General features: G+C 38.4%; 1 protein-coding gene across 1 annotated transcript in view; it reads left to right on the top strand.

Annotated features, from left to right (window-relative positions):
• The window catches only part of CPNE8 (copine 8), an 89,246-nt gene that overhangs the window by 46,429 nt on the left and 26,750 nt on the right, over positions 1-16,067 (top strand). Inside the window, exons 6-11 of the mRNA XM_089524486.1 lie at positions 777-853; positions 4,017-4,080; positions 4,688-4,791; positions 9,020-9,124; positions 13,271-13,312; positions 14,401-14,476. Of these exons, the coding sequence (XP_089380612.1) occupies positions 777-853; positions 4,017-4,080; positions 4,688-4,791; positions 9,020-9,124; positions 13,271-13,312; positions 14,401-14,476 (468 nt within the window). The remainder of the gene's footprint in view (positions 1-776; positions 854-4,016; positions 4,081-4,687; positions 4,792-9,019; positions 9,125-13,270; positions 13,313-14,400; positions 14,477-16,067) is intronic.

Below are 16,067 nucleotides of genomic sequence, written 5' to 3'. Positions count from 1 at the left end.
GAGTTTCTGTGTCAGTTTGCTGTAGTAAAAATAGCAGAATCTTGAAGCAATTTAGGGACTAACAAGTTTTATTTGGCCTAAGATTTTGTGGACTTCGGCCCATTTCACTATATGCATGGAGTATACCCTTAGCTGAGAGATATTTATACACATGTAAATGGAATGGAAGTGCAAAAGATACTAGCAAAACAGAGATCTTAACAGTTAACATTTTATAGGTTTGGGGAGTTGAGAAGCACAGGTTAATTTGTGATATACCACTGGTCATCACAAAGGATTTATTATGTGTATTATTAACTGATATTATAGAAAACATTATTTTTATCCTTTGTCCAGTAAAATACTGCAAAGTGATCATATAATCTCTGGCAGCTCCATGATATAATATAGCCATAAACCTATTGCACTGATCCCAATGAGCTCATAAACTTCAGCATAACAGAAGAGAAGGAGAGACAGTTGGGAAAGAAGCTTTTAGTTTTCCTCACAGCTTTGTCTGAGGAGGAGATGGTGTGTGTCTGTGTCTGTGTGTGATCGTGTACACATGTGTGACTGCCTGTCTTTTTGAACTGGAGGCTGTTCTAGGCTCATCCATGACAATAAATGTTGTAGTACAGACTGTGTCATATAATGTTTATAATGCTTCATTTTCATAATGATGTGAAAGTGGGGATGACATAGCAAGAAGGAATGACTTCCCTCTATCTATCTATCTATCTATCTATCTATCTATCTATCTATGAGCTTTATGCATTTCCATAATAACACTTTTTCAGGATTTCTTGGGACAAGTGTTCTGTACACTTGGAGAGATTGTTGGGTCACAAGGAAGCAGATTAGAAAAGTCAATTGTGTAAGTATTTTTTTATAATTGTATTTATTTATTTTAATAGTTGTAGATGCCTACATTTTTTATGTGCTCTCTATATAAGAAAATCCCTACAAGTAGACTCAGGAAGTTATAGGCATGATGCAAAAGGGAAGAAAAACGGAGAAAGAAAAGCAAGTATCACCCTACCTGCATTTGTGTTTATATTTCTTATGTTCTCTGTGTCCTTACCAGTAACTATCTTTTCCTGAGATCAGGAGAACCTTCTATTCTTTCATGTATGAAAAATTAGCATTCTAGGCAGACGATACTTGTAGTCAGTGGCATTATTTTATCTACTGGTGTCTGTTCGGAATTTGAATGTTGTTTCAAAATAACTTATGAAGTGATTAAGATGAATAACATATTAAGCATTCTATTATTATAAAGACAAAGGTTCTAATAATTAAATCAAGACTGTTAGCTCAGTGATAAATTTGATGGAATAACTGTTTTTCAAGGAATACACTGGGCCCTTCACATTTGCTGGGGTTACGGGGTACAGGACCCCCATGAAAGTGAAAAATCTGCAAATAAAATCTACTCTTTTTTTACCTGAAAGAACATATTTTTAGGAATTTCTGGATACTTCATTGCAACTATAGAAAGATAAAAAGTACATTTCTATACCATTTATCAGTGCACTTAAGCACTCCCTAAGTGGTTTACAAAGTGTAGGCTAATTGTCCCCAACAAGCTGGATACTAATTTTAGCGACCTTGGAAGGATGCCAGGCTGAGTCAACCCTAAACCTCTGGCTGGTATTGAACTCACAACCTAGTGGTTTGTGAGTGAGTGGATGTAGTACAGGCATTTAACCATTTAATCACTGCACCACCAGGGCTCAATTAGGTAGCTAATACAGGAATCCCCCCCCCAAAAAATGAAAGAAGCCGCACTGATCCATAAGAAAAACTCCTACCACAACCAATTTGTTTGGTAAGGGAATATGTATGATTTTATGTGAGGCTGGGGATGCATCTTGATGCTGCCCACATTAACAAGCAAAGTAAGATAAGAAAATATTATACAATTTGAACTTTCTGCGAGGGATCTAGCAGTCCGGGAATGCTGCCAGCACGCGCTCACACACACACACACACAGTGATAAGAGTGGCTCAGCAAAGGAAACAAGGCTGGACAGCCACAAGCCAGTCCAGATTCAGGATTCCAGAAGTCACAAATACCAGTTCAGTTAGAGGCCGAGGATGCCAGAGGGTTTGGGGGTCAAGTCTGTTCCGAGGTCGTAGGTTCAAGAGCAGTCAAAGGTCTAGAGAGCCAAGAGTCCAGGAAAGCCAGAGCCAGCAGCATTCACTAAATGGAAAGCACAATAATCTCTGACAAAGGGAGTCAGCGTCTCACATCTTGTCTTAAATCACAGAGCTGCTCCCTTATCGCAGCTGATGGGTGCTTCTCAGCTATCCTTCTTGAACTTCGCAGGCCCTCCCCTTCTGCCCTCCTTTGGCTGAAGTTGGGAACTTCAATGCCTGACTGTTGCTCTACATCTCCCAGGCCTGGCACCTCTGCTGAAACAAGGCTTAGCTGCTGATCCAGAGTGTCCCCTGAAGGAGACTTAACAGCCCCAGGATCTGGTAGGGCAGAACTAGAACCTGGCAAGGCAGGGCTGGGGTCTAACACTCTCTCAGATTCCTCTTCGTCGTCCTCCAAGTCCTCCTCGTTGCTGATCATGACACTAGCATAATATAGTAATTCAGCACTGGACAACTTTAGAGAACAATGTTCAAATCACCGCTCGATCATGAATACCCACTTGGTGATCTTGGACAAGTCATACCCTCTTATCCTCAGAGGAGAGCAAAGGCAACCCTCTCTGAATATGAGAGAGAATGACATGGTATGATTTGATAAATGTTTGTAAATACATAATAAATATTTGTAAAGTTCTATAATATTAGCACAAGACATTTAGGAATTGGAACAGTTATTCAGGAAGGTCAAAGATGAAACTGCAAAGGCAGGACTGATGCTGAATATAAAGAAAACAAAAATAATGACCACATAAGAAATACATAAATTCAATCTAGACAATGAAGAAATTGAATTCTCAATTCAAACATTGTTCAGAATGGAGACTGCAGTCAAGAAATAAGAAAACTAGGAATGGGAAGGGGCAGCTATGACACAACTGGAAAATATACTGAAAGCAAAGGCATACAGCTAAGCACAAAAATCAGAATCGTTCAGGCCATTGTATTGCCAATTACCATGTACGGATGTGAGAGCTGGATAGTGAAGGAAGCAAACAGAAAGAAAGTCAACTCACTTGAAATGTGGTGCTGGAGAAGAGTACTTACGATACCATGGACAACCAAGAAGACAAACCAGTGGGTTCTTGAACAGATCAGACCTGGGCTCTCCTTGGAAGCAAAGATGATCAAGTTGAGACTATTGTATTTTGGCCACATAATGAGAAGCCACGGATCGCTAGAAAAAACAATAATGCTAGGAAATGTAGAGGGAAGAGAGGAAGACCACAAACCAGATGGACAGGCTCAATCTGGGGGGGGGGAGGTGTGGGCAAGGGTTTGCAGGAACTGGGCAGGGCAGTGGAGGATAGGGAATCTTGGAAATGTCTCATCCATGATTTAAATAATAATTATGGGTTGTATATCATGGAGGGAACAAAGTTGATTAATAAAAAAGCAGAAACCAATATATCTCAGAATGCATTGTGACAGTTGATTAGTAAGTTAAGAAAGGCGGGATACAGACCGCTCAAAAAGGGCAGTCTGCTGCCACCTCCATTTCTGCCGGCGGGAAGCCTCAGCTGCCAAATGACGAGGCGTCCTGGCGGCGGAAAAAGAACCCAAAAAAGCGGGTTCTTTTTGTGTCATGCTTGCAACGCCCAAGTTTGCAGATGGCGCACTCATGATGTCACAAGCGCAACGGGACGTGCGAATGCTACGTGTCTGTCGCGTCAAAATGGCAGCGCCCGTGTGTACAGGGCACTGCCATTTTGATGCCTCTGTCATGTGCTAGGGGTGAGGCCAATATGGACAGTGCGTCCTCGGCCAACCCCTAGTACGTGACGGGGGCGCACTATCTGCCAGTATGTACAGCACCAAAGTTTCTTAATTTATATTTCTGTAAACTGTAGTATCTCATCTCAGTTCTGTTTTGTTAACAGAGGAATTCCTGGGAGGAAATGTGGAATAATTATACTGACAGCAGAGGAACTGAACTGTTGCCGGGTAAATTAAAATTTAGTTTTCTTTTGCTAAAGTGTATCATTTGGTTCTTACTAATTATCATAAAGATCGTACTTACCCTTTTACATTTTAGTAACCTTTGATGCATACTTTCCTCTGTGATGATCTAGATGCATTTCATTTTGGCTTCAGGTCTGGCTATAGGACAGAAGCCATTTTTGTTGTTTGTCACGATGATGTGAAGCATTCACTGGGGACTGGAGTTAGGGAGTCCCTGCTGGTTCTACTGGATCTCCATAAGCTATGATATTGTTCTTGGCCACTTTGCTGGGATGGGACTTGGAGTCACTGTTCTATACTTTAAAGATAATGTTTGTCAAAATACAGCACAAAAACTTTGAATTATTAATGCTGATTAAAATATTTGCTGTGATGAGTGAAAATAATGTCTCATGACTCAGAATGATGACAGTTTCCATGCTAGTAGTGAAGAAAGGGAAATTTCATAGTACTTTTTCTTTTGAACACTGTTAAAATAAAAGAAACCTAGTCTTAATTCCTAGTAGTCATGCAAATTGTTCTTTATGCAAATAATATGTGCAGTATAATTTATGCTTTAAATCTATGTTACCCTTGCTTCTTTTATTAGGATGCTGTACTGATGCAATTTTGTGCAAACAAATTAGACAAGAAAGATTTCTTTGGGAAATCAGATCCCTTCCTTGTATTTTTTCGCAGCAACGAAGATGGCAGGTAAATAAATCTTACTTTCTTCTGTTAAACGTTTAGGAAAATAGAAGTTCTGATGGAGATCAAGGAGTTTGGTAGGCAGTTTGTCAACAGTTTCTTTTAACATTCAGAGCAGTATTGTCTTGTATTTTATTTAAAAATACAGATCACCATTGCAGTGTAAAAATAAGAGAATGTACATTTCTTCTCTAGGACTGATTCACATGGCTTTTTTTTTTGTATGTATGTACAGTATGTATGGAGTTGCAATGGTAGCCTTACATAAATAAATATGTCACTAATAGGTGGTTTCATAAAAGATAAGTATGGCTTCTGTCCCTTATGTTTGTTGAATTTGTGTACCATAGTAGTTAGGACTGGTGGCACAAGCAAGATTTAGAACACAAATGTCATGGGAGATCAGCAGGATTGAGTAATCCTCAAACTGTGTACAATGGTAGCTTTTGGAATCTTCATTCCTTGTCTTCCCATCCAATCTACCTAAGGTTTTCTCTTCCTGTTCAGTTATAACAGGGCAGCGGATTAGCATATTATTTTATTGCCGCAAGGATAACAAATGTTGTGGCATCTTAAAAAACTAAACAAGTTATTTGGTATAAGTTTTTATGGACTGCAGTGCATTTCATCTGATGAAGTATGAGACATTTGTCAAAAGCTTGTGCAAACAAAACTTGTTAGTGTTTAGTGTGGTACAAGTCTCTGTTGTTTATAGCACTACATTCATATATACCTTTTGCCTAAGAATCCACAACAATTATTTAGTATATAATTTGGAATGTTGAAACATATATATTATGTTCGGAGAGGAACTAGTCTGCATCTTAGATATATTAGAGGTCCCCATTTTGTTTGGAGGAAACTGAATTCTTAGTCAGACATAAAAACAATCTGACTGGATCAGACACAGAAGCTGTCTATACTACTTTTTAGATATTTTCAAGAAGCACAAAAGCAATTAATGAAGTCAACAACCCTTCTTCTTCTTTGTGGTCTCTCTGAAATCACACAAAAAAGATCTTGGTGTCTGCACAGAAGCCCTTATTGGAACATTTTATAGCTGAGTGATTTTGGGCAGGAACCCTGGCCCCATCATCTCATAGTGCATCCCTTAACACACCTTAGCCTCAGTTTCTTTATGTTTGTCACACTAGCAGCTTCTTAAGGAACATTTTCCTCAACTTATTTTTTTCCTCATTGTGTTTTATTGGCATGACATTCTTTTCTAGACCATTCATTGCTTATTTATTTCTTTTTTGGCTGCTGCCTTACTTTAAGAGAGAGAGATATAAGAGAGAAGTCTGCTTTTCTCCTTGAACCTCCTCTTTTTTCCATTGGAGATTCTTTCTTCATTCCTCCTGTGAAGTAGTCAGATGGCATAAAGGACTCTCAAATTATGCTCCTCTTTTGAATGGAATAGCCCATGTGGTTGTCATAATGAGTGTTTGTACTATCTGTAACCCTGGGTATATACCTGTCCCCAAAAGAAACACTCAAATGCCAATGTATGTTTTGGAATTGTGAATTAGCTCAATGGTAGTGACTGGGTTACTTAGCAATGGGATCAAGTCCCTATGTATACCAAGTCCAGAGACACAAAGAATTCCAAAGGCAAACCTCTAAGTAGTTTATTGTAAAGAAGGGAATTCAACAATCATCCAGTATATACAACCACATACACTCACAAAGACTAGGAAATTCACATGTGTTACGTTGGAACAGAGGAGGCTAAACTAATGGAAATACTGCACCTGAATAGAATAGTCACTCCACTTGTTACAGGTCTGGAGATAAAAGAAACTCACTGTCTCCCAAGGCAAATGGAGGTTGTCAAGCAAGAGAGGGTTAGCCAAGCAAACTGGCAGCATGAATGCCTGGCTAAGCTTGGGGAAACAAAGCAAAGCACTAGTATCTATAGGGAATTTTAGCCCTGGGGCAAAATTCAGGGTATAGAAAAAGCCAAATGTGGGTGCTTCCTTTGAAATGGATTTGAATCACTTTGAAGCTGTTTTTTGGAGCTGGTAACATTGGGGTGTGAATGTGGGTGGTGGAAGTGCATTTCTGAAGTCAGGTGGATTAGCGGGCAAAGATGCCAGGGCCGCTGACTCATTAGCATCATCCCATGGTGGGCATTTCACACTTCCTCAAGGATGTCCGGAAAAACAGAGGCCAGGCAGCTGCTATTGCTAGCTTACATGTGATGAAGGAATCCCAGTAATGGCATTTACAATAGGGTCATAAAAGGGCAAATTAAGCTTTATTTCTGATATCAAAATAGGAGAGGTGTAAGGAAGCTAACTTATCTTGAAGCTATACCTTCAGTTCCATTGCTTACAATTCAATCAATTCTGACTATCACCATGACTCATATGCCAGGTTTGATGTCTTTTCTTCAAGAACACTCCTCAAGGAGATTTGACTACTTTTTTTTACCACAAACGTCCATGCTGCAGATTCAGCACGCTACTTGAGAAGATGTCCCACACATTTTTTCTGATATCATATGTAGGAGAAGTTGAAGTTGTACAATTCCCTAGAAGGGATGATTCCCTGGTTTAGTAATACAGAGGAACCAGGCAGGAGGCATTCAGTGAGTGATCTATTGAGGAGTATTGCTTCACCATTCTCCTTGATACTGAGCCCATCACCCTTCTCACATTTAACATTACTTGGATGATGCAAAAGAGTATTCGCCATGTCCAGTCTGGTCTGACCAACATAGTGATTTCTAGTAGTATAAAAGAGAATATTAGTGGAGACATCCTTCTTTCTGTATGTCCTCTCGTTCATCATATTATGGAAAGAGATCTCCTTTTAGTAGAGACTGGGCACATTCTCATTTCCATAGCTGTGATCAAAGTCAAAGGGCTCGTGTTCACAACTACAGGCCTAGTACTCCACCACCATTTGCTGGACATGTGGCTGACTTCTCTTTAAATGTCATGGCTGCATCCGTTGCCATATGGCACCATGCATAGCAGAAAAGATCTGCTCTTATTTGTGCCGGTGAAAAGGCACCTTTAGTGGCCCCAGCACAGTCCTAGGGAGGCTCCTGGGGGTGTGTGGTGTGTACATGGCATACCCCCAGAGCATCTTGAAGCTGGTCCTGCGTGGTTGGCCAGTGCAGCTTCTGGATATCTTGGGGGCATGCGGATTTACCAGTCCCATCTGTTCGGCCCCTATAGTTGTGAAAGAGGAAGGAAAATGTGCTACAACTCCTTCTGTACACTATTTATAATTTTATAAACTTCTATCATGTCATTACTTTCTTTTTTCTTTTAAAAAAAACTTCTTAAGGTTTTAGTCATTACATATAAGGAACGTGTTCCAAATTCTTGATCATTTAGCTGACATTTTAAAATCATTATTATCTTTTTGAAATGGGGAAAATATATCTATACATAGGATCCTAAATGTAGCACTATACAGATATAGTTCTGGTTGTCTTATTTTCATCTTCTTTCCTGATAATCTTTTTTGGGCTGTTTTCTAGCTGCAGCACAATATAATGTCATTTTAACTGAGCTGTCCTGTATAACTCCAAAATATTTTTCTGGAGTTTTTCCACAGTTCCATGCACAATTATATGGATGATGTGGAATTCTTTTCTGTATTACTGGTTGTGTGTTGCAGATTTACAGCTGAGTTGAGGCTTTTAGCACCACCTCAGAGTAGTGGGAGGAGAAAGCACCACATCATGAGCTAGAACCTGTTTTCTCTTGAAGACTGGCATAATCTACTATTTTTTCCATCCCGTGTTTTAAAAATAAACTTATATAAAGCATTATACAAGATATATTAAAGTGTTCCATAACTCTTTCTGAAGTTGAGGCAGATTGTCCTGAGGATTGTGTTACTGTTTTGGGGGGGTTCTCTGTCCAACAAGTACTGTGCAGAAAATTTAGATGCTTTATGTACTTCATCCAAAGGTACAGCCTGTACTCATTGGGATTGTTTGCCAAACATTAGGGTAAGGGAAAGATTTGATGTCTGTGTTTGTTACTTACAGGATGGTTCAACTGCATCACTATATCATTTACTGTAACTGTTTCTGCTCATCTAGTCTATTCTTTGCTAGCTATATCACCCTCCTTCTTCTGCCACCAAGCATGTGTCCTTCTTCTTTAAAACTTCTTTGAGTATGATACATATAGGTGGCTTTTAAGATTGTTCTGATGACTGACAAACAAGCAATAAATACCTGAAATAAAAATAAACATTTTTTGTTTTTTAGCTTTACAATTTGCCACAAGACAGAAGTTATAAAGAATACATTAAATCCAGTGTGGCAAGCATTCAAGATATCTGTCAGAGCACTTTGTAATGGAGATTATGACAGGTAAGAGATGTTGAATTTTTGTCTATAGAATTTTCTGTAAGCTGTAAAATCAGAGAGCCAGTAAGGTGTAGTGGTTTGCGCATTGGAATATGACTCTGGAGAGCAGGGTTCAAGTCCCTGCTTGACCATGAAAACCCACTGGGTGACCCTGTTCAAATCACACTCTTTCAGCCTCAAAAGATGGCAATGGCAAACCCCCTCTGAAGAAACTTGTCAAGAAAACCCTGTGACAGGGTTGCTTTATAGTCGTGCTAAGTCAGAAACAGCTTGAATGCACACAGCAACCACCAACAAACTTGGCCATTCTTCACAAAATTTTATTATTCAATACATCCATATCTAAGATAATCTCTGTTAGTTAAAAGTACGTTTCTCAGTGTTGAAAAGACCTTACTTTTATATGGATTTATGTAAGATTGCAATGTGAGAGATGTATGAAGTAAGGTAATATTATCCATATACGAATAGTTCCCATTTGTTTCATAGATTGCTGATATCCAGATTAAAAGCTGGCAATCATCCCAAAGATCCTCTAACCTGCTCTTTTAAAAAATGCCTCAAAATAGCTTAGAACTGAAGGGGACCACTAAAAAGAAAAAAAAGTGGTATCTTGGCTTTCCCCTGCCAGAAACCCCTTCATGTCCCTAGAGCCTTTTTCTCAGCCAATAGCAATATGCTAATAGGATGTTGCAATGTACTGATGTGGCCTTTGGGGGGATAGGGGCCAAAATGGCCCCCTCGACACTATGCACTTGCCTGTCCTTGTTCTGGTAAAATGAATGGAAACCTATCTTCTGCATATTGATTCCCAGATTCACTTCTTGCATTAGTAAACCAATTCAGGAGCCGGCAGACTGCTGATAGAGTTTCTACTCCATCTGCTCCATCACTTCTTCCCCCTTTGGCACCTTCAGCATGAAATGACAGGCAACAATATAAGAAACAGATTGCCAAATCAAGGCATTTTGTATTGGGTTTTTTGTTAGGTAAAGAAAGAAGAATCAGAATTTGCTCTTGTCAAAATGAATTGTATACTTGCGTTCTACAAAAGCTAAGGATCCCTGTCTCCTTTCTTTCATTTCATTGACAGAGGAAGTTTTTTTCCAAATTAGAGGGAGAATGTAATCATAATAATAAACTTTGGGTGTCAAAATTTTTAATTATATAAATTATCCCCAATAAACAAACCTTTAAGAGCCAATTAAACCTGAGGCAAATTGCCTAACTTCATTATCTTATCTCTTAATATTTGCTTGAAAGTTGATGTTGATGTGTTTAGACAGAAAGTACAATGACAACATCATGCATGTGGATTTTTATTTATGATTTGTGGAATAATAATTTTATCTACAATCCAGGCAAGAACATTTTTATCATTGTAATTAATGTGTACAGTGTAGTGGTTTGAGCGTTGGACTTTGACTCTGGCGACCAGAACTGGAATCCCCACTTGTCCATGGCAACCCACTAGATCTTTTATCCCACATTCTCTCAGCCTCAGAGGAAAAAGAAGGCAAACAGACTTGTAGTCTGGAAGTGCTGTTCCATGTGGTCCTATCTCTGGAGGTTCAGATGACTTTTACCAGCTAAGGTTGTTGCAACAGATATGATTTTCCTGGGGACATGACTTTGCTGTGACAACAAATTTCCTCAATCAATCAAAGTGTATTTCTCTTACAGTAGAAATAATTGTAGTAGAGCCCATTAAATCATTTGGTTAGTGTGTTATTTACAGAGCATCATTCTTCTGATTATGATGCACACCATTGCATCAGTGGGAACTCAGTTAAGCAACACTTATGTAAAATTCATTGATTCAATGTATCTGCTCTCATTGGGATTAACAATTGGATTTAGGTCCTTGTGTCTCATTATCACAGCTGCCTGTCAATCATACGTGAAATGACAAGTTGTTTGAATAATTTCACCCACCTTCATAAAATTTTTCTTATGTATTGCAATTTGATTGAAGCATTATCTTTCATTACTTTTATGTTTGAGCACAAAGCTTCCCTAAACATATACTACTATTTTCTTACAGTATGAAAATGCTACAAATTCACTCCTCTGTATTCCAAATCCTTTACTGTTTCTGTTTATGCAATATGCCACTCTGCAGATGTAGGCATGTGATGGTGTGATGACATATTGCCCCTACCAGATTAGTCACACACTCTTAACCCCAGGTTCCTGGCACCTGTCTTGCATTTTAACCTTTAAATCATCCTGGGCTTTAATATTTCAGGGCCCTAAGATGGCTACAACAATGGACCAATGAATGTGTTCTTTTGTGGATTCAGGTTTATATGTAACCATTTCCTCAGCTTCTCCCTTCCAAATAAATTCCACTTAGGCAGAGGTTAAAACAAGAAAAACAATCCCATGTTTATCATACAAAAGATTGTTTCAGTATAATAAGAAATAATATTGGTACAATACTTATTTAGTGTTACTGTTCTCAACTGTGGCACTTGCACTTTGGAGCACTTTCATTTTGGAGAGTAGATCATATAGACTAGATAGTATAATTGTCACCATCAGAGAAAAACCTGTTATTTTTTTATCATAGTCTCTGTGAATCACACAAATGAGCTTTCCTGTGCTAGAATTGCTAGGGAAGACTTTTTTGAGGTAGCTCCACCCACCCTATATATACCCCTAGTGTTCCTGCTCTTTCCCTTCAGTTCCTTTTTGTCCACCATGCTGACAGCATTGAGGGAACTGATCCTTAGAATCTCTCTTCAGTTCAAATTATAATGAACTTAGATCTCGGTTTTGGCTTTGAATGTCAACTTTCTACTCAGTTTTGGTATTGGTGTATGTTTATTTCTGGCTTTGACTTGGTTTGATCTTGACTGCTCCTTTGCCTCATGATTGGACACTGTTTGATATTCTTGGATTGTTCACCATCGATAAATATGGCCTCCCAGTCCATGTCTTTTAAGAGATGTGAGGAATGTGAGCAAAAATCCCATGGCAAGACAAGCACTTCAGTTGTTTGTTGTGCCTGGTTGAGGGGCACAATATGCAGACCTGCGCCCATTGCAGGGCCTTTACCCATCAAGCCAGAAAAAATTGGCTCTCCTCCCTTCTATCATTGTTGTATGAGAGTGCCTTGAAACCTCATGTAGCTCCGACTGCTACTGTCTCAGTCCCTCCACCTTCCCCATCATGGAGGAGACCATTGATGATGCCGTTCATCCAAGTTCCTCGAGGTCAACAAAGCATCGAATGGGACCTGAATGTAGACTTACTTTTGAGGCCACTGAATTGAGGGATTCCCCCCACACTCACGCACACACAAGCAGATATCCTCATCAGCTGCAACCAAGCCTACCTTCAAGCCTTCCAAAAAGGCCAATGAGAAGAGAGAGAGAAAGAAGAAGCATGAACATTCTTCTCATTCCTCTAGTAAGAGGGTGACTAGATTAAAAATGCAACCGTTTGATAAACATGCATCTCCTACGTTATCACTTCAACTTGTCAAGGCTCATGCTGCTTCAGTTTCCCAAGGCGAGCTGCTGGACTCTCCCATATGGTGGTTCCCCTCTCCATGGGCAACCTCTCCTCAACTATCCACCAGATCTCTCTCTTCCCATGTTCGAGTTGTGTCCTGCTCTTGCACATGTACCCTCATAATGCTTCTATGCAGCGTCTAATTGGAATTGAGAGGAAAGAGCAAGAACACTAGGGGTATATATAGGGTAGGTGGAGCTACCCCCAAAAAAAAAGTCTTCCCTAGAGATTCTAGATGGTTCCAAATGTCTCTGCACAGGTGCAGGAAAACCCACTTGTGTGAATTCACAGATGACCACTCATAGATGACTACAGTTACAGGTAAACAACCTGTCCTTTGCTAACATCTCTAGTTGCAATTGGTTGTTTTAATTGGATTTTACATAGAGTGTTTTTAGATTTTGTTGTACATTTAATTGTGCACCTACTTGTTGGAAAGGCATCAGTTAATTTTATTCTCTATTGAATCAAAAGTAGCAAAACCCAAAAGGCTATCACCTTTACTGCTTACTCATTAGATGTGGACTGCATAATGCAAGTAATAAATCACCTTATTTATTACATAATTTATGTTGACAAGCTTTTCATTTATATTTGTATATAGTTTTCTCTTTTTTTGTTTGTTTGCAGAACAATTAAGGTAGAGGTGTATGACTGGGATAGAGATGGAAGGTAATTATTGTGCATTGCTGACTAAATTTGTAAAAGGATTTATACACTGTTATTATTATAGCTACACTTTGGAATGCTATTATGGAGGTCTTTCCACCAGTTAAGCCTAAATCTAAAATTTTAATTAAAGGAAATTGTATGTTAGTAAGAGTGACATGAATCCATTGAGCCACACCATGATAGTTTGCAGTGAGATGTACTGTATATCAGACTTCCTCTTCATTGTGGTCAGAATCTTATTGATTAGTCTTAGCTAGATTATATCCACTGAATCAGTTTCTGAATGGTGAGTCAACACATAAGTGAATCCCACTAAGTCTTCTTTAACTTAGAATAACAGTAGGTTTTAGGCCTATGTATTTTGAGATGGGGTATGTCCAGTTAAAAGTGAATTATACAAAATAATAAAAATGTTCTTATGAAACTTTCATCCCCAAAGTAGGCTGAAAACTCTTTAGAATCTTGAGAATCTTAACTTGCATTTTAAAAATGTAGAGTCTCATAGTACTTAACATTAAAAAATGTGATTGCAAAAATATTGATTGAAATTCTCCTTGTTGAATGAACTGCCTTACTGATTGCCTATGAAACAGCAACTGGCCCTAGTTTTTCATTATAATTCTGATTTGTCTGTCTATTTATACATCTAGTAATGATTAAATTTGCCAATTCACCAACCTTTTTGTGACATGAAACAAAGCCTATGCTTCTTGCTCCTTGAAAATGAAGGTGTTCTGTTTATATGTTAGGGAATTAAATCTTTGCACATTTGACAAATGTTACTGTTCCTTGAAGATCAGATGAGGTTTTTACCAAAGATCTGGCTGTTACATTCAGATTTATATGTGATATTCTGCAGCCCGGTTTCTTTTGCTTGCCTGACGAATTGGTGAAATACGATAGGTGCCCTGTGGACTGAGTTCATGGAGTGATAACAAGGTTTCACAACACCAAATGATGGAATTGTGGAAACTTCTTAGGCACATTCCTAAGAATCCTAAGATTTTATTAGCAATATGTTTTGGAAAACATTAGGTAATGTTTTATTTTCACCTTTATCCATTAATCAATTTCGTTTCTATTTCTAGTCATGATTTTATTGGAGAATTCACAACGAGTTTCAGAGAATTGTCCAGAGGACAGTCACAGTTTAATGTGTATGAGGTAAATAGCAGGATTGTTTCTTTTTATATATCTTTGAGTGCAGAAATTGAACCATTTGCACTGCCTATGTATCCTTTATAACATGTGAACAGTAATTTCTATAATTTTAAGCATCTATTTGCTTTATGTGTGAAATTCAAATCAAATATATAACTTCCTTTGTGTACATTCACATTCTCTTGGTGGCAAAGGAGGAGCAATCCAAACACTCTTGGGTTATTCCCCACATGCCAGCTGACTATGCAGGAGTCCAGATTTTTTCTCTGTTATGTCTATTGACTTTCTTCCCTTTTCCATTAGTTTTTTTGTTTGTTTGTTTGTTTACTGCTTTGCCAGCTACACATGCTTTCCCCTTCACTCACACTAATTAAGAAAAAGTGAGAGTATTAAGAAATAAAGAAAAATCCTAAAATGTTTAGGGCTACATACAATGAGGTGGACAAAGGGGTCATGGAACAATTACTCTTCATTTTGAAACAATTACTCTTCCTTTCAATGGTGGAATAGTTTGCAGTAAACATAGTGACTACAGCAATGGCTGATCTCAGTAGCACAGGAATAGGTTTCAGTATAAAAGACAACAAAAAAGAGGAACAGATAATTCTGGTTGCTTATGAGAATATTTTGCAGCATCTTAGAAGCAATATTTGTAATGTGAAGTCGAAGGCTTTCATGGCTGGCATCCATAGTTTTTTGTGGGTTTTTCGGGCTATGTGGCCATGTTCTAGAACATGGCTACATAGCCCAAAAAACCCACAAAAATATTTGTAATATTTGTGTGTACAAAATTCAAGTACAATAGACTTCCTTTCTTCTCCCCTCACTTCCTTTTCCTTCTTACTTTCCTTTCCATTGCTACACTCTATGTCACTTGAGGGCTGCTCAGCTACCCAGAGCAAGTCATGAAAGTAGCTGCTGAAGGGAGGTGGATTGGTTATTATTATTAACCTTTATTTATAAAGCGCTGTCAATTTACACAGCGCTGTACATAGAAACTTTTAGTTAGATGATTGAATTGTTTCTCCCAGTCTCACTGGTGAAAGCAGATCTATGGCCATAATAACCACATTGAAACCTAGTCAATGAACTCAAAATAGCTTTGGTTTTATTTCTGTTACGTGCATTCAAATCCCTTCTTCAAAACTGTGCTGTTCTAAAACAGCTTCTGGTACATTAATTGTATAAGCTCCAGGCCATCATATTGAAATCAATATATCTTAAGATGGTTGTACCTAACCTGCCTGATTTGTTTCAGTGGGATTTAAGTGCATTCTCCAAATGAGTTGGATTATACCCACAACACATTGCAGTCCAGTCTAGGATTATAATTCCTTCTTCTCTTTAGTTTTACTACTCCCAGTTGCTTTGTGATATATAAATGTGCTGCTAAAATTATATCTGTATTGCTGACTTAATTGCAAAGCTAAGCACATTAGTTGGTAATTTTAAAACTCTGTTCTCAAACTTGGGGCAGGAAATTTCCAGAAATCTCCAGACTGGTTTCTCAGGAAAAAAACAACCCTAGCTGTTCAAGGTCTTATAGTGAACATTTTTTTAAAAAAATGACCACAGATGACGTACACAATTTCAA

The sequence above is a fragment of the Sceloporus occidentalis genome, unplaced genomic scaffold, assembly GCF_023333645.1.
Source record: "Sceloporus occidentalis isolate IW3139 unplaced genomic scaffold, rSceOcc1.0.p SCAF_5, whole genome shotgun sequence".
NCBI classification, from domain to species: domain Eukaryota; kingdom Metazoa; phylum Chordata; class Lepidosauria; order Squamata; family Phrynosomatidae; genus Sceloporus; species Sceloporus occidentalis.
This window is presented reverse-complemented; position numbering and strand designations above follow the sequence as displayed.